At 31.2% G+C, this 26,557-nt stretch overlaps 1 protein-coding gene across 13 annotated transcripts in view; it reads left to right on the top strand.

Annotated features, from left to right (window-relative positions):
• LOC148608511 (uncharacterized) overlaps window positions 1-26,557 on the top strand; it is a 117,053-nt gene that overhangs the window by 10,884 nt on the left and 79,612 nt on the right. For 12 of the 13 annotated variants that reach the window (XM_088546420.1, XM_088546411.1, XM_088546424.1 and 9 more), the window contains exons 2-3: window positions 12,087-13,682; window positions 14,682-14,757. In XM_088546420.1, coding sequence (XP_088402546.1) covers window positions 12,087-13,682; window positions 14,682-14,757 — 1,672 coding nt within the window. Of the gene's footprint in view, window positions 1-12,086; window positions 13,683-14,681; window positions 14,758-24,471; window positions 24,625-26,557 lie in introns of those variants that run through there. The other variant, XM_088546422.1, reaches the window with a different exon arrangement.

Raw genomic sequence — 26,557 nt, 5'->3', positions numbered from 1 at the left:
TACATTAAAATTTATGGTATTTTAAAGTTAAGTTATATTATATGGTGATTTTGATAATAGGTCGAGAGTTCAAAAATGAAACAGGTGTGTCATGTAGATGGGGTTTGTGGTAAAGTAGGCTAAAAATTGATAAATTTCATTAAAAAATTAGTTATAAAATTTTAAAGTAAATCAACTTTTATGATACTATAAAGTAACAACACCTGAGTTTTTTTTTCTGTCTGTGATGAGTTGTTGTTGGTAATATTGTTATTCAAGACCCTTGTTAAAGCAAGAACTAAGGTAAGAAAGTATCATTGCAGTGGAGCCTGTCTAAACTTTAAATCTGTCTAAACCAGACAATTGTTGAAGTTTCATATCCGTTTTAATGTATTTTCAACCTGGGTAAACTGAATACCTGTGTATACCAACCAAATTCTACAGCTTGATTTACACAGGTTACCCCGTATTTACTTCCAAGTACATGTTACTTTCCGCTTCCAGTTTAAGGGAACATCAAACGAGGGCAAAGTTCAATGGGGTATAACTCTTAGAATTAAAGATTTCATGTGAAAATTCCATTTTTACCTGAATCCATCTCTAGTAAAAGGAATAGATATAGTGATACCATAGTAAGCATACCTAGTAAGTCCCAAATAAGAGACACGATTTGATAGTTCCAGGTCAAGGATATATGTTGTCATGTTACTAGAAACTTGCCTGTAAATCTACCCAATAATGGTCCACCCAACTTTTCCAATAAATGTGAACATAAAAGTCAGATGAGGTCAAATTCTGAAATGAATTTCCCTTCTTGTCAAGATATATCCTGGACAGATCATGTTCCAATTGCTAATTATCAATTAATAACAGTTATTATGGTGTTTTTTCTGATAAAATATCAATATTTAATTGGCACTAGTGGGTAATCTGATCAGGTCCTTGGTTTTTTACCCTTCCTGATCAATATTGGGGTATCGGGAATGTGTCAATAAATCATCACTTTATATATTTTATAACATCAATCATTGGTTTCTAAAGCACATGACGACCAAATCTATACTCACAGGATGAAAGTCTTGAGATTTTGATTTTCTTGCCTTTGAAAGTCTCTAGATAAGGAATTGTGGTAAACCTTTATGGTTTTTAACTTACACAATCATGAAAGCACACATCCTTCAAGCTCTTTTGAAGTATTATAAAACTTTTTCAGTTTCTTATATGTAATCTGTTTTATTTGGTTTGCTACATTGTATATATAGTCTTTGTTTTCTGTTTTCATGTTTTTGCCTTGTAAGTTGACCTATTTGAACTGTCCTATTCTAGGCTATTATTTACACTTTGGTAATTGTTGCTGATGTGAAGTTCTTTTCTAATATTTTCAATATGGTTGATTTTAAATGAAAAAAGATCCAATTAATTGATAGATGTTAGTTTTGTTTTAAAAAAGTCTGTACTTTTACCCCTGAAATGTATATTTTCATTGTATTGTCAGTTTTGGCTGGAGGCTTTGTATATTATAAACTGTTTCACAATATAACTGTCTGTAATATCACATAAATGACCTGAAGATTCTAATATTACATTGTGATTATCATCAAAATAACATAAAAATCAGGTCAATTTCACTTCAATAGGGGTCATAAAGGGTCAATAGGACACTTCTATCCAATTTTGATTGTATTACCATTAAATGAAGTAATTTTGAAAATGTATATAAGAGTGATCTGTTGTGTTGAGCCTGCAGAGATTTAATACTTGTTAATGTGACTATGGTTATATTTCTATGTCAATAGGTTTACTTGTAAATCTACATGTATTCAGGAGGGAAATAACATCTACTAGAGAGCTTTTGATTGGGAATAATCCTTTGTGAAGTATTAAGGTAACCCATTTTGAAGGTTTGAAATGATATATACTTTTAATTACTACTCCCCAGAAATAAGATTTGTATCAGACTAATATTCTGGAAAGGGTACTGGTAATATTATTTCTTATGTTGTACAAGACAGCAGTCTGAACTTCAAATTAATGATCCACAGAGGAAAATTGAAAGTCCACAATACAGTGTCATTTAAATGACCAAGCTAACACATTCCTTGTATTACACATGGTAGAAACTTTTTGATGATGGTTTATGGATTCCTATTGTGATAGTTTTTGTTTTGAATATATGTACTTCTTGTATGCAATTTTTTGAATTAAGGTCATCTTAGTTATTTGATGCTAATGTTGCGAGATGAGATTAGAGGTTACTCTTTGAAGCACATGTAAAGCATATTGAAATTAGCAATACTGGTATACATGATTGATATTTTTTTTTTGTAATTTGAACAGATTTAAGGTCCAGGACACAGGTACATGAAATTTTGATTCAAATTTAAAAGTCCTAGGTCAGAATTTAAAGATTCCCAGACCTCATACTACCACTCACTCCTGCAACAACTAAAATATTGATATATATGCATTTGTTTTTTTTCTTCTTAGAAATTCTGTGTATTAAATCTACTTGCATGCCCTCAGCATTTGAATTAACATGTTTCATAAATTTATTTGAATAAAATATTTTATGCAAATTATATGTAAATGAGTTAGTTTTGAGATATCATTGTAGCATTGTCATTACTTGATGTGCTATTAACCTGTATATATTTAAAAGGTTAAATTGGTTCTCTTTGGCTATTGTTTTGCCAAAGGTCATCAGATTACTTCAAGGTGAACATTTTATCAGAATTACAGGAATTATTCAAATGAATGAGCCATGTAAATAGATGGGGTAATTATTATATACAGATTATTCACACTTCTGACTGAGGCAGGCATCCTGCCAGATCTTGTCTACTCAACATCGAAGGAGATACTAGAGTATTCATAGTACCTTTCAAACTTAATGAGATTAAAAATTTCCGATTAAAATTTAATTCATTTTATTCTTTTCATTCCATTATGAGAAGTATGATGAGTTGAATTTTTAAATATTTTTTCTATCTGTTGTGACCTCACACATTGATGTGTGAATGAATCAGGTTGGCCTGAGGCACAATTACATTTATTTCCTCTTTATTTTTTTTTGTGTTTCATTTATGACTTTGTTATTTATATTGTGACAGGGTTAATAATTGTTGTAATATACAATGCTGTAATTATGATGTTAATTACATCTTTGACAAATCTTGTCATGAATGGTCTTGAGAGGGTAGAAGGTTATTTCCATTTTGTTTGGGTATTAATGGTATTTAAAAAACTTTGTCAGTATATGAAGAAAATTTTTTAACCCTTGAAGTTTGAAAAAAACAAAATGAAAATGGCCAACATGTTATCAAAGTGGAAAGTCTATTTGCTGTGCAGGAGAAGAATAATAACAGTATTAAAGAAAAGTCAATTTCCTTTCAACTAATGTCATTATTAAAAAAAAATAAACTGAAAACAACATCAAGATTTTCTGTAAACAACTTGCTGTACATGATAATTAAATCTATATGTAATCAATAATCAATGATTGATAAGACCCTGGTGGTTTTGGAAGACCAGTAAAGTATTAGATTGATGATAATGGACCATGATAATTCAATCATAGGGATGATCAAAAAGACCAAGAGACAAATGAAGATGAATTGAATTTGCCGTATATGTACTATAAGGCCCGAGGGCATGTCTGAGGTCTATGGTGTTATGACCTTTCTCTACATCTTTATACTGGACAAGATGTGTACCTTTGGAGTGTAGTGATATACTGAAGAATTTATTTAGATAGTTTTCAAGTTGTTAAGTTTGGACATTTAATTATTGTAGGAGTTGTCAGCCTTAGACATTTCAAATTGATTGCAGTTGGTACAAATCTTAGGAAGTGATTCAAATGACCATTACTATATTGTGTTTTGCTAGTATTAGTTAAATTTCTGTCCTGATGATGGATTCTTGAAGTAATAGTTTTCATGTGATGCATAAATATGTGTTGAATTGAAGACTTCAAATTGAAATGGAAAATTTTATGCAGCTTGATCAAATTCAACAATTGGTAAGAACATAACTTCCACTCTTTGAAAATACAATTATTCATGATACCCAATAAGTTGATTAATCAGATTATCTCAGGAAGAGTTTTTCATTGATTGGTACATGTTATTTAGATTACTGCATTTAAGATTTCACTGTAGGAAGGATTTATCACAGCAACCAGAAATATGACAATAATGTTAACTCAGTAATAAGTGGTGTATAAAATTTTCTATGTCCACGAATGGTGTGTGAGGGGATAATAGCTTTTTTGCTCAACAACCTGGGCTTTCTCTGGATTTAACCTGAATACCGGTAATAGAAAGCTGAAATAATGTTTTTAGATGGAGTTCGAGCCTTTCAGTGTGTATCGCTGAAAATGATAATTGGATGTGATTATTGATATTTGTTTTTAGATGCCATCATTAATCAACATATTGGTCTTTTTTCTCAATTAAGACTTTATTTTTACATGATATAAATTATCTATATTGAAGTAAGACAAGATGATTAAACAGAATTAAAAATATGAATTTGGTGTCTGGAGTTCAAGTCTGTTGATTGTATTACATTCTGCTGGAAGTTAAGTTTCAAATTTACCTAGCTTGCATGACAAATTGCACACATGACTTAAACCATGGCCTGCAGATCAAATTTTTCTAAGTCTTAGTCACTTTCTAATTCCCATTGTGTCCTGTACAGATTACTGAACATGTATTGTTGTATGATACAAGTTATATTCAGATTACCTCATTCACAAATGGATTTGATCAGATTTCTGTCAGATTTAATTTGTACCCATATTAAATTTTGATGGATTATAAATCATATCATAGATTTCAGACCCTTTACAGAGTTAAGCCAATGGAGTCATAATTTGGGAATTAGGAATATTATATTGAAATCTAAAGGTCTTTGGTTCAGGTGTTATAATGTGTGTTTTGTTAGCTTACTGTTGGATATTAGTTTCTTGAGTGTGCATGGTTTTTTTTAAATTGCTGGACAAATGGAGAATTATGTCTCCTTACAGTAGCAGCTGTATAGGAGAGGGTGTGTATACAAGGTATGGTCATTCTTAGTTATTTTTTTATTGCTTAAAATGAGCCATGGTCAGGTCTGCACAATGTTATATGTAGCCTAGTAGATAAAGGTTTCAGTCAGGAGATGTTGGTCATAAATGTGTCTTCGTTTGTTATTTGACTTTTTAGTTTATTTTGAAGAAATGTCATCGTTCTGTTACCATGGATTTTATTACTTTTGTTGTCAGGGACTTTCAGAGCTTATTTCACTTGTTAACTTGTGAAAGACCTTTTGATGATCACTGAAAGTATTCACTATTTTGTATTTGGGTAATATGCTGGGGAATGTGTTACGTTTCACCTGATTACTGTTCCTTCTCATGTCCTGAATCTAAAAAAAAAATGATGAAGTGTGTGCACAATTGTCTTTTGGCTCTTGTTTGACTAGTACTGTTATATTTACATGATGTAAGGCAATGCCATTTTCAACATTAACTGCATTTACCAGTAAGCTGACCAGACCAGACAGCTTCAGATGTGAGTATCAATATCCTGTTGTAAATTTGAGATATATAAGGTCAACACCCTTTGTAGCTTGTAAATGAGCAATTAAAGATGAAAGAGAGGTCACATCCATTATTTTATACTGGATCGCTTGCCATAACAATATTATATGGATGCCTTAAGTAAAATTTTTGGAGGTTTATAGAGTGCTACTGAGATGACCTCAGAGGTGATAGACCTCTCTCTGGACTACTAGTCAATCAGGTGTTTAAATAGCTTTTTCCTCGCTTTTGATCATGCTATAATTCTTGTTTTAAATATAGTTCCATCTAAGAATTGTGCAAAATCAGGCAGTAAGTGATCATACTTGTTCTTTTGCACAAAACAAAAAAAAAATTGACTGGAAGCCCTTCAAAAGGAAAATACTGAAAGTTGCTTTAATTAGATCTTTAATATTAAGTTTGAGTTGAATTCTGGGAGAAGGATGGAAGTACTTCCCACCAGAATTTGTACACCATTTAATACTATTGTAACCAGACAAAAATATTATCAAGTAGGTGATGAATTGCTTCCTGTCAGATTTTAAGACAGAACCATACTAAAGTTAGGGAAACAGAGTAGTAGAATGACAAATGACCCCAAGATACATCCTATCTAAGAATTAATCTTCGGGTTTATATAGTAGACACTTATGCTGCAAAGTGAAAAATTTTAAAAATACATGTAATGGTACAAGACCCAGTCATTTGTTTTGCTTTTCTTGTGTGAGGTATGGTTTCTATGTTCAATTGAATATCTGATAGAAGTTTTAGGCTCAAAAGTGTTTTCTTATTGCTACTCTGCCTTATAAGTGAAGAAGCAGTCACTCTAGGTGATGTCATCTTTTGATTCTATTAACAGTTATTCAAATAATTTTCAACAATCACCAAGTTCATGTGTGACAAACTCTTCCAGGGCTGTCTATTACTGTGCTGCATTTATTCATAACTACTTTTGGTGACAAAAATGTTATTTGATGTCCCATATCATTATTGTTAATAGGTGCAAAACCACAAATTACACCTCACGATACACAGGTGATCCTTGTCATGTTAAAAGTATCATCAATTTTGACTTACTGTTTAGGCTTACAGTCATTGAACTTAAGTGATGGTAGAAGGGTTCATGCAGAGCATAATCATCTTGTTTAGGAAAACATCTTCTTTTAGTTAATATCATTCATTAGTAAGTACATGCACTTAAAATATATGTATATAAACACAAAAAATATTTGAACAATACCATTTTTTAAAAATTTTGAAACACGACTTGTATGCTTAAGGCCTTCAATAAAGTTTCAACTTTTTTTTTTATCTTAAAATTAAAGAAGTATGTTTTTTTTTTTTTTATCAACAATGATAGTTTGAAACCACAAATGTCACCTGAGTTATCTGCCCCTGTCAAGTAGATATGATTTACCTTTAACACAAACCATGTACTGATGCAATGAAGTCAGCCTGATATAATTAGTCTATGCACACTGTTTATAAACTTATTTATCCCTATAAGGGAAGTAATTCAGTCAATTTGTTCAAAAATATTTTACATTTATTTTCTCTGTGGATAATCAGGTATGTTTATTCCAATTAAAGCAGTCTGTGCATCTTTCATTTAATGAACAACTCAAATTCCACTAAAAACTGGGAGAATGGATCAGATGCAAATTGATTCAGGCTGTAGGTGTTGTGTTTTACGATTCAGACTAATAGCTGAATTTGTTTTTGCAATTTTGGCACAGGCTGTTAAAGGGACAAATGAAGAAGACAATAGAAGCAGTTAGGAAATCATTCATTATGCAGTCTTCTCTCGTTCAGTAACACTTTATTTTTACTCCTTGTACAGTTGACCATCCCTACTATTGTGACAGTTCTAAACATGTAATGAGGTTTGTGAAATATCTTGTCAAAGACTTTCATTTTTGGCTTCCCACACACTTTACACAGACAGCTAGTTACTTAATTGTATAAGTAGTATAATAAAATTACATGACATTTTTTAAAAGGTATAATGTTTAATGTTTGTCATTAAAAGCTGGTTTGTAAAGTACATGTCATACTTGTACTGACAATTCATGAATGAAATGACAAAAAACACAGTCGCCTGTTTTCTTTGTTGTAAAAATCCCAAGATAGATTTATTTGTTTAGCCTTTACAAGTGAGGATTCATTTATATACCTTATATCATAAAACATAATGAGAAGACTCGTTAATGGTGTTTGAGAACCTGATGTTTTCATTGAATGTTTCATATTTTTATAGTAAATGGGTACAAGACTACTAATTTCACCTTCAGACATATTTTCGATACATCAATTTAAGGAACAGTACCATTTAACTTAACATACAGTATAATTGTGGTTTGTCAATACTAACCATGCATAGAATAAAACGCCTTTACAATAAATGATATATTATTAAGATATTTTGTTCGTCCTTATTTATTTTCTGCTTTGCTAGTCATCTTTGGATCAACAATGGGTTGATCGGAGGAGCGAGGTATGATAGATTAGTTGGTATCGTCAGATTGTCAGGTTCATGTGAGGCTTGTCTTGTTAAGGTTAATCAATGAATATGCTTACATTGTCAAATTTCTTCATCTTCAGAAAACAATAGTCATATGGTGTATTTAAAGGACACTATTGACAATGCTTATTAATTAGATGGGTTCAAGTTAAAAGTTCAATTTAATTTTAAAGTATCAAATTGTTACATCTTGTCCTGTCTACCATCAGTTTAATACAAAATGTATACCATCAGTCAAAAGGTCAAAGGTCAGGGTCTCAAGGTCATGGTCAGTTAATCCCCACACTTAAGAATGACTGTTCACACTCCTAACTGACTGGTTGTCTATTATGAAGTTGACCAAATATTGTTCCAATCTTCAGGTTTATTATTGGCTTGAAGAATGTTGAATATCAGGCGGGCCGTGTGGAGAAAATATTTTCGTAACACTTTTATTAGCAGCTATAAATCAAGCCACTAGATATATTTGGCACTCAACTTCAACATGGTGTTCCATATTGTGGTATGTGATTTCAGGTTCTAATGCAATATTCTTCAGTGGTAGCAAACTAATTTTTAAAATTCTAAACCTTAAAATTCATACCTTGGCCGTTTTTATGACTCATGTATGATACATTATTAATTACAATTATTTTTGTCACAAACTTTTACACTGTTTAAATATTGTGTTCACATAGAATGTTCGACATAAATCCCAAGTTGAAAGTGTATTGTGATATCAGTATATACTGGAACTCTGTTTACTGGTAACCCAGGAGTGTTACTCTGTCTATTCCTTAGTTCAAGGAGGCTGATCTCCTTGATACATATTATAATGTGACATCTGTTATGCAATGTACTATCAATTAATGTCAACTTGAACTTATGTTTATTTAAACCGAGATACTTATAACATTGACTACACCCTTATTATAACTTTATCATTATAAAAATATTGGAATAAATTGCCCATCTTTGCTAATTGTCTACACCCTCTGAACTTATTATTGATATAGAGTTCATAATGATATCAACATTTACATGGAGACTGCATATCAATGTTTTAACAAAGCAGTAGAGTGCTCCCTATACTCCTAAACAATGGAGTCAATGGAATGAATTTGGGACAATTTTGCAATGATAATGTTCTTGAGCTTACTTTTAAATCTTCATTTCCATCTGACAAGATAAAGCAGTGACATAGAAATATTAAAGAGAAAAAATGAAATTAGATTTAAATTCTGATAATAGTTGACATCAAGAGATTGGATGATAAATCCAATATTTCTGGTTGAATTCAGTAATCTCCGAAGGGGGTAAGGGCACATTAGAAAACATTTTATTTATCCATTGACAAATTGTATGAAATATGAAGACTATCTTTGATGATATATGGGAGATCTAAAGAATTGAAAAGATGTTTTTTGTTACAAAGTGAGACCAAGGATTAATAACAGTACTTATGGTAGTTGTTTAATTTGTCCTTATGATGAAACAGGTTAATGCATAGATACTATTTATAATACAGGGGTGTACGGACTGTGGGTCAGTATCATTTGTTTTTATAGATGCTCAAGAAACCAAAATTTCAGATGAGAGTTCTGATATTTTTTTTCCAAATTCTGAACATTACAAAATTATGGTTACAATGCCAACCACTAACCGTGATTACATATAGATAGGAAAGTGCACATTACTTTATGTAGATTTCACATGATTTTCATCCTAATGAAGCCATTAAATTTTTAGCATAAAAGTTTAACATGGAATAAAAATATTTCAATTTCCATGGGAGATTACTCTTACATTTTTATTTGGTCATTTTGTACGAGGTTTTCATACTACTTATTGGTGATAATTTGAGTATATATTGAAAGGTGATCTAGTCCTTTTTAATAGGACTTCTCACATATAGACAACTGCAGAGATAAATGAACTTGGGCCTGAAATATTATTTTTTAATGACCAGCAGTTTTACCATAGTATCTAGATATTTGATTGTATGAACAGTCAGTTACTATTATAAGTGCTATGTGTTTATTATCTTAACACTTGACAGACATATTTTTAATCGCTTAGTTTAAACTTTGACAAAAGTGTATTATGCAATGCTTACAACTAATTAAAAAGCTTTGAATTTTCTCTTGTTCAATCTATGAGAAGATCTTTCTGTTCAAATTATTTGTCAAGTGATAAGTGTAAATTCTAATATTTTAATTACAACTAATAATGTTAATGGCCAAGGGCGTGTTCATGGAATTTTAATTACTGTAGTAGTATAAGGGTGCATTTGATTGCTTTGTCCTTTATCATCGTCTCCCTTTATCTGAAGTGTTGAACACATCTTACATGGACAACTTGATCATTCCAGACAAAACTCAAGTATAAAGTTATGGTATAATACCTTTGTGTTACAGAGAGGGGTTGGGGATCACGAACACTTGAGAATTTTTCTTTATCTACAACACTTCCCTCCTGATATTTTAGACTTGTTCACAAAGATTATTTTGTATGTAAGTCAAACTTAACCTGAGTAAAGTTATGCAATGGAATTTTTCATCTTTTTGGTCACAGACAGTCATTGAAGAATTACAAATTTATCTGATGAACTTTGTGTAGTCTATCTTGAACATGGAAAATGAACTATTGTAAGTCTTCACTGGACGATATAGTAATGAATTAATGATCTAGATCATTGCAGATTGTTTTGACGGGGAAATAAATCTTATATCCATTCTCTTATTATCCTGAAAGTAAGTTAGTCAGATCCTCAGTGATGAATGTGGACCAATTATTAGAATTATGTAAAGAAGTCATGTTCATAAATTAACTGATGTTGATAAATCATGGAAGGTAAGTTAAGAGACTGTCTTTGTGACATTGTATATTCTATTTTTACTAAAATACTTGTTTTTGAAATATGATATTAGACTTATATTAAATGAAGTATAAAGTTATGACAATATGGAGTGTGATTTAACTATTTGTTTGGAAATTTATAATGTATGGTCTTAACAGATAACTGCCATGCAAGAATGCAAAAACTAAAAATTTTGATGTGGAATGGAAGTTCAATTACATTTGATGTATAAAACTTAAATTTTAAATATTTAAACGTAAATATAATTTGACTTGTGATGTTAAAAGTGATGCATTTACTGGACACCATGGACTATTTCAACAGACCTGTTTATACACAAGCAATTGTGTTACTATTTGTACAGTTAGTGCTAGACCCAATTTTGTAAAGGCTGTTTAGGTCCATAAGAGTGATAATATTTTCATGCATGCCGTCAACTTTCACCCTGTTTGTGTTACATCTAATTCTGTTAGTATCTTAACATAGTTCATTACAAATTTCATTGCTTGGAAGAATTGTGTTACTTAGATAGGTCAAGCATTTTTTGCCTTCCTAATCCTTTGTTTCATTAATGTTGGGGAGAGTTGATTCTCTAGATTTTGTTCTTTTGTAGCCGAGTTCAAGGTACCAGTTTGTTTTTAACAACATCCTAATGTTTGTACTAAATTGACAGTAGTCTAAATTATTAAGATGTTTTTTATTGATGTTATCATTATGACATTATCTATTTTATTGGTCTATTACAGTTAAATGTGATTATTATTAATATGTTCCATAAAACATAAATTTCCATATTTGACCTAAATCTTTACTGATAAATTCAATGGTGGCTTTATCTGACAATGTCATTGGATGTTAGATAGTACCAGCATATTGTGTTGTGTACACTACCAGTGAAGTTGCTCAAGTCCTTGAAGTTTTCTCATCTTATCAGTCATGATTTAAAAAGGAAAACACTAATTGTAAGGATTAAACTTTGTTCGTGAATTCTACTGAATTTCCGAATTTCAAGGCATTTATGCTCAGTGTTGGAAAAATTCTTGTTGTATTATTGGGGTGTACAACTCAAGAAATTGCTATACAGATCCATCAATCTTGACCACTAGCATTTGCTATACATGGATACATAACAATAACATTGTCAATTTTTTAATTATTTCAAAAGTTATCTCCCTTTGTCTTTGCAGCTTGCCAAGTGTGTGAAGTTTGAAGAGAGGAAGAGAATTAGGAATGCTATACGTGAAGTACAGGGTCTAAATGGGAATAGTATTGGTGGAGTTCAACCATTGTCATTCCGTCCTAGAAATGTGAAAGCCGTGTCATCATCATCACAAAAGCTTAAAACTGCTGAAAATGATTCTGAAACATGCGTTAATGTTTTCTGTACTGAGAGTAGTGATAATAGAAATGGAATTGTAAAATGTTTAAATGAAACTAAGTGTTCTGATAACCATATATTACTGCCAAATACATCCATAACATTATCAGACGAATGTCAAAAAATTTCAGGGGACACAAAATTTTCATTTTCAATTTTAAATACTGATAACAGTGAAGGAAGTAAATTAAATCAAGCTGATTGTTCATCTGAATGTCTTGAAAGTACTGGTGTTCAAAACTCATCTTCATTTATAGAAAAAACTTCACCATGTGACCAAAATTTGAATGTTATATCTAAAAATAGATTTGATAGTACTGAAGTTACTGATAACAGTCATAAATGTGACTCTAACAATTCAAACCATTCTGACTTGAAGGAAAATAGTGTAGATGCTACAATAAGAAGGAAACGAGTATGCACATTCTTTAGTTTTGGAAAAATCACTTCAAACATACCTAACAGTGCAATAACATCTCCAAGACAGACTGCCAAAACATCAACAAACATGGAGAGTCAAACTAAGAGCTTCCGAAGCCAGTTGGTAATCGGTAGCATCGGAAATCCAAAAACTGCCAATTTTAATGATGTGTTCAGTCACCATGATGATCAGGATAACAAACGATCAGGAAGTCCTGTGAAGAGAACTCATTCTTTGAAAGTTCTGAAAAATAATCAGTTCTATGGGCAAACTCAGGGGCAACATGATGGGGGTACTGTTATAACTGATGAAATCAGGAGAAAATCATTAGAACAGAACTCCATGAACTATGGTAAAGATGGAGGCACTGTTATCACCGAGGAAATGAGACGTAAATCTCTCAGCATTGTTACTTCAGAAAATAATGTACAGAATTTCATTATAGACAATAGAAAAGTATCTAGTAGTGAAATAAATGGTAACTCTATAGATATTGACCAAGAACCTAATAATACCTCATGTTTAAAATCAGAAACTAATACTGATAATTCCATTGATAGACAAAAAATGGACTCACCTTGTTATGAATCAGAGTCCCACTGTAGAACAAACAATACTATAGTTAATGTTTATGATGTGGATAATAGAAACATCTCATCAAATTGTTCTCAGTTGATGTCAAATGATCAAAGTTCGCTGGAAGAAAATAGTGAAAATTCAGAAGAAAATAAATTATTCAACATTGACCAAGTTCAAGATGATTTTAGGAGGAATTTAAATGATTTTAATGCAGCTGAAGGGTCAGCTAATGGACAAAATGAAAACCTTAATAGAGAAAATAGAATAACTGATACAGTTAGGTCAGATTCTATGGAGGAAGAATGTAGTGATTGCCTAAGAGACCAAGAGTCAAATCAGGAAGGATCAGTTGAATTTTTGACTGAAGGGGAATTTACACAACAGCTGCAAGCTTTACAGACACAGGTAATCTTATCAGTGTAGACTATATAGGGTAAAATGATGGGTAAAACAGACCCAAAAGAATACTGTTGTCACAGATTTTAAAAACACCATAAGCAATGGGGAAGGGGACATAAAAATACTGGTGTCTGTGCGTCCATTCATGCATGCCTGTATCCACTCAATGGATTATGTTGAAATTTTATTGGATTGTTAGCCACCATATGTAGTTTATCATATTGCACCTCAATTATGATTCAATAAATTCTACAGGAGTTTTGTGACTTGTTCCATTTGTACATACTACAGTTTAGGAACACTTTGTGGACACAACTCCTTGGAAACCACTCAGTGGATTATGTTCAAATTTTGTAAGATTGTTAGTCACTATATGTAGTTGTCATATTGCACCACCATTTTGATACTGCATATTTTACAGGAGTTATACATGTAGGACTTGTTGAATTTATACAACTTACTATATAGGAACACTTCATGGACACAACTCCTTTGAAACCGCTCAATAGATTTTGTTCAAATTTTGTAGGATTGTTACTCACCATGTGTAGTTGTTTTGATTTAACAAAATTTATAGGAGTTATTGGACTTCCACACTTCCAACTTTTTTGCATTGGGAGGGGGCATATAGCTATGTAGTCTTGTTCAAACTGATTTCAGTAGCCCTTTCCAAGATAAACAAACTAAAAAAAAACTGTTTTTGTCAAATTATTGCAGCAGCATTGGAATGAAAAAATGAAATTGTTTTCAACTAACATTTATCTTTAACCATGGTATTAAAGGAACTCCCTGGTCACTTCAAAAGTAATGTCCAGTTATAAAACCTAACATAGGAGTATTAACAGATAAACTACAAATGGAAATTGAAATAAGGCCAAGACTAGTATAGATATCTGACTAAAGTTTCTATCTTAGACCAGAGACATTCAATGATATTTGGAACTTTCCATTTTTATTGTCATGAAAAATGTACATTATTATATAATTATTTTCCTGTCATTAAAGTTGAAAGAATGCAGTGACTTTACAAAGAGAAGAAAGATCCGGGGAAGAATCAGAAAGCTAAGAGAACAGTATGAAGGTATGGTGATAAACTATAGGATTATAGTGAGGATGAAAGGAAATGATAAAACTACATATATATTTAGATTTAGTGAAGGCAAGAGATAAAACTACTTGTATTGGTAGGAGCAAAGTAAGGCATGGTTTACTTAGAAACTTGAACAACAGTATTTTCTTTTGGAGAGGATAGGAGTAGGCTTATGCTAAACATCATATTTTGATAATTATACTGTTACATATTCCTTCCATGACAAGTTGCTGCAGCTTTTGTTCTGTTAATTCGGATTCAGTTTTATAATTGCTTGTAGAGTTCTACAGTTTACAATAGGAAATTATTGAAAAGATTAAATTACACTAAGTAAAATGAATAAAAGAATACTTCTCAGATAATGTTATGATCTCATAAAATAGAAATATTCTGATAAAGCGGTCCATTCTTCCACTTTTCTCCCATAAGAGATGAATTGGTTAAGAGTATATAAATATTTTCTATCTTCACACCATTAATATTGTAATGTCCTGCAGTAGACTAGTTATCTTTTAATATTTAACATCAAATTTTATTATGATGCACCTGGTGCACTTGGCCAAGTTTCAGAACATTTTTTATCCTGCTACTCGATATCTTTTCATAATTTCATTCAGAAATCTTCTTGGTTTAGAATGGATTTAAATGTCACTTTTAAACTCATGTACCTTTGTACAGCCCAGTATAGGAGTTTGGCTTGAGGAAGAAAAAATATGGCACACACTGTTTTTGTCCTTTCAAAATGTTCTAGTGGTGATTTAAATAATTTAGTATGTATAAAACCATTCTAATAGTAATTCTAGAAATGATGGAATGAAATGCATCTGAATCCTTCAGCACCCCAATCCTTCAGCACTCCAATCTTTCAGCATCCTAATTCTTCAGCATCCCAATACTTCAGCACCCCAATCCTTCAGCCTCCCAATCCTTCAGCACACCAGTACTTCAGTACCCCAATCATTCAGCCTCCCAATCCTTCAGCATCCCAATCCTTCAGTGTCACAATCATTCAGCATCCCAATACTTCAGCATCCAAATCATTCAGCCTCTCAGTCCTTTAGCATCCCAATCCAACCACTACTGTTGATACAATGGAAGTTCCATACCTTATTAGTGGCAGGCAGAAGTACAGGACATTCAGTTTCTAAGACTTTCAAATATTATTTACTTGGGGTCTTGGACCTTCAAACCTTTTAATTGGAACTTTTGATGACTATTGATTTCCCTCAAATAGACCATAGGTTTGAAACCTAAAAAAGTCTAGGACCAGGTAAATTTTAAACCAGATTTTGTAAGATTTATTTGGATTTTGAAATATAAAGCAGTTTTTAAAGATATTTTGTGGTAAGAAATAGGTGCAGAGGAAGAAAATGATCTTGAACATCATAAATGCTTTAATAAATGCATTGAAAGTTATGTAAGGATAAGCATTAATTTTGGTAAGATCTGTATTGGGGTTTACCTAATTGAAAATTACTTTTTTAAATGCAGTTGTTCATCTTTCATATTATATATCATGACATAAGGATCAAACACAGATTAGAATGAAATTGATAAAGGTCCAAAAAAAATTTTTATGATCATATTTCAGTAGAAAAGAAATATAATGCACCCAATCTCCATTAAGACTAGCCTTGTATGAGTTCTGAACCGGAGTGTTCAGTTGAAATATGATAAAACTACTTCTTAGTCCTGATACATGATATGGAAACAGTTCAGCTGGAAGTATGAAGAGAGAAATCCAGTGTGTAGTGATATATAAATACAAAATACTCTCCTGTGTCAGTCAAAAGCCTTTGTATTTTTACTTTCATGAAAATATTCATATTTCATTTAAGTATCAAAATTTACCTCTTTTATTTAAAGAAGCAAATTTAATTTTGTCATAAAATTTATGAGAATTTGATTTACCAGTAAGATCAAGCCACCCATGCAGACATAAATGATGAATTTTATGAATTTTATGGATAATAATACCTACATTTATATTTTTAGTTTAAAATACAAAGTTACCTTTTTGTATTAAGTATTTGAATAATATAAATATTTGTAATAGGGTATGTAAGTCTCGTCATGTGACCCCGTGATTTCACGAGATTGGGTCCTAGTCTACCATTTGAAAGCATGGAAACTTGTCATTTAGAGAGCGTTGAGTTCACTGTTGAGGGCAAAACATCTTTCTGTGTAAATAATACTGATAAAAAATAACAATTATCTATTTCTACACGATAAAGGTATTAAGAAAAAATATAAAATAGAAGATTTTGCATTGTTATACAGCATTTCGAGTACCCGGAAATAAACAATAAAATGCAGATTGATCCTCGGTTTTCAATATGTTCTACATCGTAAATTCCGGTAAAGAAAATGAAAGTAGAACGAGGCTTGCATACCCTATAATAGTTGTCTATTTTTGTTTCATTTAATTCTGGGATGTTTTTTATTGAATGTGAATTCATTAACGGCAGTTTTTTTTATTGTTTGTGACTTTAATTCTTTAAGGACTATTTTTTTCCTGTATGTTCAGTTTAATGTTAAGAATTAGGACTAATTATGAGATTTTTCTGCACTAAGAATTAGGACCAGTTATGAGTTTTTTCTGCACTAAGAATTAGGACTTAATGATGAGTTTTCTCTGTACTAAGAATTAGGACTAATGATTAGTTTTTTTCTGTACTACAAATTAGGATTAATGATGAGTGTTTTCTGTACTAAGAATTAGAACTAATGATTAGTTTTTTTCTGTACTACGAATTAGGACTAATGATGAGTTTTTTCTGTACTAAGAATTAGGACTATTTATGAGTTTTTTGTTTCAGAAATACATGTATATCATTTACCACAGCTTCACAAGTACAAGCCTGATTCTTTAATTGTAGTAATTAAAAATCACTTAAATTTTTTAATCATTTACCCTTAGAATGTTGTTCTTTACCTTTGACTTTAATTATAATATAAGAAATTAGGGGGAGTAACTGCACTTCCTACATCTATGGGTAACATAAGGGGGAGTAACTGCACTTCCTACATCTATGGGTAACATAAGGTACCAGTATCGTATTGCATATCCCTGAGTGGGTGTACGTCAAGACATGGATGCTATAAAAATATAGTGCATTTTCTTTTTGCCTCCCTACAAACTAATGTTTTGTCAAAAGATATGAACAATGAATTATAAAATAGAGCAAACATCACACTGTAAGACGAAGAACTTTTTAAAAAGAAAATCTAACATAATACCATAAAAATGTTCCACTGAAAAAGGTTGGTTTGGTGAGTGCAAAACGAAAGTGAAAGTAGGGAAAATGGCTATTTATAGTTCAAGACTACTTCTCTGTCTGATCTTCGTGTACTCACCCTATTTTCTTTGCGGGAAATTATTTTTTCTCATGTCCTTAGAAATGCTACACAAGTGAAAGTTTTATTGAATCAATTTACATATTTTTTTTTAAAATCCTAAAAATATGCACTTCACTATAGAAGTCTATGGGAAAATTAATACAATACTGAGACCTAGTAAGCCAGTTTTTCAAGTAAAGTTGGATATTCAGCAAGTGGTCTTTACCAGCTGAAAAAGTAGTTTTCCAATGCAGGTAACACTTTTAAGATGAATTAGCCAACCTTTGAACCTGATTTTTTGTGGTAGCTTTGGTTTTTTGCATTTATGGTTAATCTTTACCAAATTTGGAAATGCATTTTCTTTTCATGAATTTGTAGGATATCATTTCAATAAAATTATTATCTTGACTATTTATGATGAGCATATCTATATTCAGGTAACCTGAAGCAAGTAATACTCCTGCATAAAGGATAGTTTTCAAGTTACAACACATTTTAAGTATGTAGTTAGGACTTGAAAATAGTCATTTTCCATACATTGCCTCTTATATATGAAAAGATGAATATTTTTTTTTATTTTTTGTTTTTCTTTCAAATAAATAGCTAAAATGAGTTGCCATATTACTGTGTGATTGATTTAAATACAGAAATGTCACAAAAAACAACAGCCAGTTTTTTAGTGGACTCTTTGTTAGTGGTTCAAATGGACAGATTCTAATGCTGCAAGAAAAGTAATGGTGTTTTTTCATATAAAAACTGAATTTTTTCAAAAAGTATCTAAAGCAGACAAATATTATTACAATATTTATACCAGCAAACTATTTTTCTTGTATCATAGCCATCTGTTTTAAAGAAAAAATCCTTTCCTGTCATATTGAGGTCCATTTGTATCTGCCTGGGATACCAAAATGGCTTAAAATCTGTATTTTCTACATATGAAAAGCTATATTTTTTTAAAACTATGATATTGGTATAATTTTTTCTGGATTTATTATAATTGAAATGACCATATCTATAGTTTAGAACAGTTGGTTGTACCGGTACATATACTTTACTTTAAACAAGAGGCTCCCTTGAGTTAAAGACAAAAAAGGAGGTTCGGATATTAATATTTCCATATATGGAACTCACAAGTGGGGATTAAATAATGATTTGGAACTCATAGTACAGCTCATGTATCTACCATGTCAGAATAAACCACAAATTTGCTTAGTTTGACTAATGCAGCAGCTTTTTATCAAAAGTAATATTTTCTGGCTAACACTGAGATATTAGTCTTATGCCTGGAATAGGGTACCTATATAAAAATTTTACTAGAAAAGTCATGTTTGTAGCAGGGCAATGATATTCTGAATTTTCAGTATGGAAATGAATACTCTAGAAGAAAAAACAACAACTTTTATGATTATATTGAAATGTTTATTAGTAATAGGTACCAGTATCGTATTGCATATCCCTGAGCGGGTGTACTTCAAAACGTGGATGCTATAAAAATATAGTGCATTTTCTTTTTGCCTCTCTACAAACTAATGTTTTGTCAAAAGATATGAACAATGACTTATAAAATAGAGCAAACATCACACTGTAAGATGAAGAACTTTTTTAAAAGAAAATCTAACATAATAACATAAAAATGTTCCACTGAAAAGGTTGGTTTGGTGAGTGCAAAACGAAAGTGAAAGTAGGGAAAATGGCTATTTATAGTTCAAGACTACTTTTTTGTCCGATCTTCGTGGACTCACCCTATTTTCTTTGTGGGAAATTATTTTTTCACATGTCCTTAGAAATGCTACGTAAGTGAAAGTTTTACTGAATCAATTTACATATTTTTTTAAAAATCCTAAAAATATGCACTTCACTATTGAAGTCTATGGGAAAATTGATATGATACTGTGACCATAAGTGTAATTTGTCTGGCTTAAGATTGAGTCAAAATCTTTGAGGTATAATGAAGTCAGAATTGGTGCATTTATTTTGTATACATTCTTTACATTGTGGTAGATTGCATAAAAAAGTTCTGTACCATCTTCTTTTCCAAAACAAACCGGTCAGTGACCTTTGAAGGTCATTACATTGAAGATGATATCAGTGAATATTAGATTAGCCAGGTTACAGGGTAGTATGTTGACTATATTACGATTAACATATTGTGCCAGCACGTTATTTTAACTTCTTGAAATGGTTTTAGAAATATTTCGCCTCCTCTCAGCTGGATATTGTATCTCTTTCATACACAAACTGAATAGGAATCACCCAACTGTCAAATAGGAGTTTTATACAAGAAGATTAAAATTGAAATCATCCTTGATGGGTTTGTAAACTTTGATAAAAGGCTGGGCTTGATGTTTTCTAGGTCTTTTGTTCTGACTTATGCTATAAAAGATTGATGGCCAAATATTTCTCCAGATGTGTATTGGGTGTTTTTTACCTGTTGACAGGTAACAAATTTCATCTTTGATGTGGTTTGGATACTTATTTCTTTTTTCATGATTTTGGGGATTTAGGTTATATCAAGGATTTTTTTTCCTTTTTGCATGGAAGGTTAAGGTGAGACAAAAATGTTTTTGATTTACTTCGTTTTGTGCAACATAAACTAATATGCAGCTTGCAGATTTCTTTTAAATTGATTTCATTCAACATTTTTGCAATAATAATTCCTTATTATAATGTTACAATAGGAAAATCAACAAGTCATTTATTTATCAATATTTTATACAAGCCATGATTAACACCTAAATCCATATATATTATTTGCAAGCTTGTCAAATAGGTTGACAAAAAGTGAATGTATGGAATGAAAGGCCGACATAATCCAATATCCATACTTTTCTTCAATGAGTTATCCTATGTTTTGTATAGGTAAACAATATTCTTTTGGCTATACTAAATGCAGGGCAGAACTCTGCATGGTTTTGACAAAGACTTGCACTTCAAGAATTCGGGTAATTACTGTAAAATTGGAACTTATTTCAGGACTTGGTAAACATTGTTCCTTTTCCCAGGTTAAAGAATCTTTTCTGTTGAAATATATTTCTTTTGAAATTTTCTGTAACAAATTTATTGGATTAAGTGAAGGATTGTTTCCTAACCTTAAAATGTTCTTATAGAATTTTATGTAATTAAGAAACAATCCATATTGAATTAAGAAACTGACAATTGTAGAGGTGATTCAGGGTGCAGAAAACCCTCTGAACAAACAATGCTTTTTTTTTGCATGCAGATCTGTACTTAGGGGAAAACCATACATTTGTCTTCCTCTTAAATCCACCAAATCTAGAATGATAACTAGCCATCTGCCAATTTCATGTACAATCTACCGGTATATGATTTTAATATCAAAAGTGCAACGATTGATTGAAAAACTAAGTTTAGATCAGTGATCTATAACTGTTTCTTAATACAAAAAATAAAAGTGAAGTTTGTGGGTATATGACATGCATGTATTACTTTATGTTTGATGTTTATAATGACTGAATACATTTCATTGTTACAACATTTGCAGTGGCAGGTATTATACTGTTGTATCTAACTCCAATAATCCAAAAGCGCCAGATCATTGAAAAAACAAAAAAATCAACTAAATTTGAAAATTTTACAAAGAGAATGTCAAGGGCATCTATATTTTTTAATATGACCCACATTAAACACCAAAGATTAATTAATCACAGGTAAAATCCCTGTTTTAACCTTTGCGGTTAAATAAATACTTAATAATTGATAAGGAAGCAATTTTATCACCTTACGTGGTCATTAGGGATTATGATTATCTCCCCTTTAAACAGAGATTTCTGTACAGTTGACTGGAAGTAAAGGGTTCCTTCATTGATTTGTAGAACATTATTTCATGTCTATATCTCCCCTACATTGATATAGGTATTTGATTATTAGAGAAAATATCACCTCTTTGTTTGTGCCATAGAGATAAGATTAAATATGCTCTGTGATCTTTCTCTACAAAGATTTCTGTCAACTTGACATGTATAACAGATTCTGGCAATAAATTGGAACAGTATCATGACATAATATGCATTAATAATATGGTATTCCTATAGTGTAAATGGATATCTATACATGGTTAGAGCCAAAAAATGCAGACTGATCATTTTTGTAAGAGTTATTGCTCTTTGAATTTAGAAAATCTAGCTTAATTTCATCTGTATGATATTGCAAGTGCTGTCATACCTGTTATTCCATGGGATTAATACAGAATCTGAATTATTTTCATTCATGACACAGTATATGCTCTCATGTCCTATGTTTATAAATTTTCATGGAACATGGAGGAGAAGGGGGGACATTGTTACTTTGTTCTTTTATCTCAGTGATATTTTATTTTTCTCTATTTCATAGCAACTCAACTGAAAGTATAAACATGAAAAAAAATTATATAGAGTAATACACATTATAAACATTTGATGCCAATTTACTTGAGTTATTCACCAAAGTGTGGATAAAACATTACTTGGTCAGATTTAAATAACACACAATCAGGAATCATGTAACTCAAGACGATCACGGTATTTTTCTATGAGCCTGCTGCGACCTCCCTAAAGTTGGCTCTTATTTGTAGCAGTGATATTCAAATTGCAGTGTGATATGGTTTACAGTGATATAAGATAGTCGTGTGTTAAATTTTATAACCCTCTTATTAGGGCGATAACCATCAATGATTTAATCATAACTAATCTGAAAGGAAACTTGGCTTCAATAACCTTTTTATTCAAAACTATACTGATAGCAATCAGACTGAATTAACATGAATTAAAATATAAGCCTTTATAAGAAAATTGAAGAGTTGTCATATAATGTATGATACTATAATTGCCCACAGAACCGAGGTACGGTTTTGGATATCAAACAAATTACAGAGTACTGAGTTCATGTCTTGTCTGTGAATGTTACTTTACAGTTGTAATACCATGCATCCTCTGGTACCAACAAATATAAAAATCTATGTTATCATTAAAACAGAACTAAATCGTTTAAGTCCTTAACAAGTTCACTTGAAGTCCTTTTATATTTCATCGCCATATCACCCATCCAGCCATGTATAAGATTGAGACTAATAAGTGACCTTCAATGACTTTCATCATAAGGTCAAATCAGGTGTCAATTTCACAAAAAACTTGTAAGAATAAAGTTGATCGTATTTTATGACTTTACTGTAGAAAATAGCTTTGTGACTTCAAATTAATACACAATGATAAATTTAACACTAACAACTTTTTGTGAAAGCTCAGCTGATTAACCTATTGTAAATATATTATTTTTTGTTATTACAAATTTGTGTAAATTCTGTAAAATGGCCTTTATTTCATGGTATATAAAATAGTTTGTGCTTCATAGTTGGATAGATGAGTTACACATGTTCAATTTTAAGGCTTATTTGTTCACTGAGAAATTAGCAAAAACAGATATATTGCAGTACACGCAGGATTGATGTAACGTTTAACTGAGCACCTCTTCCTGATAAAGCTTTGTCATGTTCGGGTCTAAATAATTCTAGCTTAATCACCCTTTCAATATTATAGAAGGAACTTCATGGAAGAAAACTTGATTAAAGTATGTTGTTAAACTCAGGAACAAAGTATTCAATGTAATATAAGTGTAAATAAATCATTATTTACTAGTTTCTATAATCTTTGGTGTATAAAATTGAAGGAAGTTCCTTGTCTTAATTGTTAAATATTGGGTTATTGAATCTTAAAATAATACTTTGAAATATCTTCAAATAATACCTTCACACGAATCAGATATCATAGGTCTTTTAATTTGAATTGTGGTTTTGAACCAATCAAGAAGAATTTGACAGTATGACACTTGCATATTTTAAATGTTCTAACAGTTGATATGATCATTCTATTGTTGACAAAATACAAAAACTTTAAATGAAGGATTTTTGACAAAGTCAACATGACAATGACTGCAGCCCACTCACATCACACGTGCAAGTCGTGGGGTAGATTGCACATGCAATCTTTGACCTGGCTGCCAGTGCGATGTTAAAACTTTAGACATTTCTGATATATGTTCTGCGGACCGTGGCCCCAGCAAATGGAAACAGCTGTTAGAGTTATTTAATATGTGTACACTTTATGAATGAACGATAACCTCTTTTAATTTATTCAATAATGTTGATTGTTTTGATTAAGGTAATATTCCTTCCTACGTATGTCTATATATGTATGTGGTTGGCCTGTTCACATGTTCAGGCAATCACGCTACAATTTTTAAAAGGAAATAAACATCATTCAGAAAGTCCAAACTTAGTCATCTGTCTTGGCACAGTGTAGATAAAGAACTCCAAGTTACTGACTTTAACTTGTAAACAGGCCCTTTAGAACTTTGAACAAAAGAGTTTAAGATACCGCCCTATACATAAAGTCAGTGTTTTCCTTCCCTTATTAGATCATAGTATTAGTAATCTACAGTTAAGACATAACGTTAGTGTTTTGATGGTGAATGTGATACAGTGTTATAATTCACTTTATACCAAAGGAATTATGGGAATTCTCAGAGGTTTGTTTACTATCTAGTGAATTTGGAGATAAGATTTCAAACTTCTCATTTAATTTTTAATCATCCATTTTCATTAGTCTTGATTGAAAAAAAAAAAAAATTAAGTCATATAAATTTCTCTGCAAAGAAATTGTGTGTTTGTGAATTACAGTTGTTGATGATTTCACAAAACTTAAAAAAAAAAACATAACAGTAAGTGAAGAGCACTGCTTCAAAATAAACATGTTAGAAATATTGACCTTTTCATCAATACTTTCAACTTATTTCTTTACCTATAATGCTTTTAGGAATTTTATAAGTAGTGTTACAGTTACCAACATCAAGTTTGAAAAATAATGATTTCTCTTCCTAGTCTTATATGGGAACATTGGAATTCCTAAACTCTATCCAGACATCATTGTTGAAACAATAACAAAGTTTTAAATTGTCATATTTACCAAAATATTTCGAATTGAAATGTTAATTTGGCACGTTTTGTACAACACGTTTATTGACCTGATGTTATGCACGTTTGTGATTGCTATGTTTGTCCTGACTTTTGACTCTACATGTTTATATTGGATTTTTGGGACTAAAGTAGTATATTCTTACCCAGTTTGATATTCGTAAGGAATGACGTGAACATGTGATAAATAGGTCCTCCACTGAAGACATTTTAATGAAAAGTCATTGCCAAGTATAGCGTAACAACATGAACCAGCATTTTAGAACTTATAGCATCTAGTTCACTGAGCAGAACTTTAGGATATGTAAACAAATGCAGCTTAAACTTTAAGATTTCTGAAAGTTCACAAAAACATCTTTAATCCCAGGGTATCCTTCTGAGATATGTCAGTAAGGTTGTCTGGGTCTTGGAAAAAAAAACAATGGTTTGTGTATTTTTATGGACCTGGGACTTCATATGACACTAATATACACTCCTTGTATGGACCAATAATTTTGTTGACTATCTGTGGACCACACATATTTCATTCAAAGTATTTATGGGTGATTATTACCGGTATATTTCATGAAAGGACAATGATTACATCTTATTTTTGTGTGTTAATTTTTCAATCAGCCAAGTAATTTGTATACTTTCACTCAATCCTATTGAGTATTCTGACCTATTGCTTGTCCTGTTAATTTTCATTGTGATTTCTGGTTTGGTCCTATCGTATCAGTTATGTACCCAATCCCTTGTTTAAAATAAGTAATTTCTCCCATGTTTTATCCTGTTTACTGACCTTTCTGTCAAATGTCAAGTGAATACTTACTCTCAATTCTAGCCACTGTTTTGACAACGTAATACTATGCGCATCATGTCTACAACTCTGTGTTTTGGTGACGTTTTATGGACTAAAAATTTGACGCAGTTTTTCCAAATTATTTTTACAAGATTGACATGTTAGCCTTGAACAATGTCTTTCTTACACAAATGTTTATCAAAAGTGCTAAATATGTTTCTTGAACTTTCGTCATATGTCATAGCATTAAAAGGTATTGAACGATGCAACATTAAAATTTGAAGGAGAATTTGAGCGATAAACTTGATATCATGACTGCGTAAATTACGGTCTTCAACTTTTTATTTGCATGAAATTCTTTTTATTTTTTCATTGATATGAATGGCTTGCTTTACAAATGTGGTTGGTATTTGTTTATTATTATTACTTTCTTAATAGATTTGTTTTCCATTAAAAGAACGATGCATGATGATGTCTCAGATAATGGCATGTTATGTGTGAAATTAATGAAATGATTTAAAGTATTTCAAATCTCTTACACCACATGTAGCTTGTATCGAGGCAGGTTATTGCACTTTTCATATCAAATACTAGGGTTATCAATTTATAAATATTTCTTTATTGTTATATTCCTACTTTGAGGTGGTATTTAGTGATCATTATGTTCATCATTCTTTGTCCTTCCGTCTGTCCCCAGTTTTCATTTA

The sequence above is a fragment of the Perna viridis genome, chromosome 9, assembly GCF_037379345.1.
Source record: "Perna viridis isolate PV_CMFRI_1.1 ecotype Kerala chromosome 9, ASM3737934v1, whole genome shotgun sequence".
Classification (NCBI taxonomy): Eukaryota; Metazoa; Mollusca; class Bivalvia; order Mytilida; family Mytilidae; genus Perna; species Perna viridis.
The sequence above is the reverse complement of the archived record's forward strand: the minus strand, read 5'-3'. Positions and strand labels throughout refer to the sequence as shown.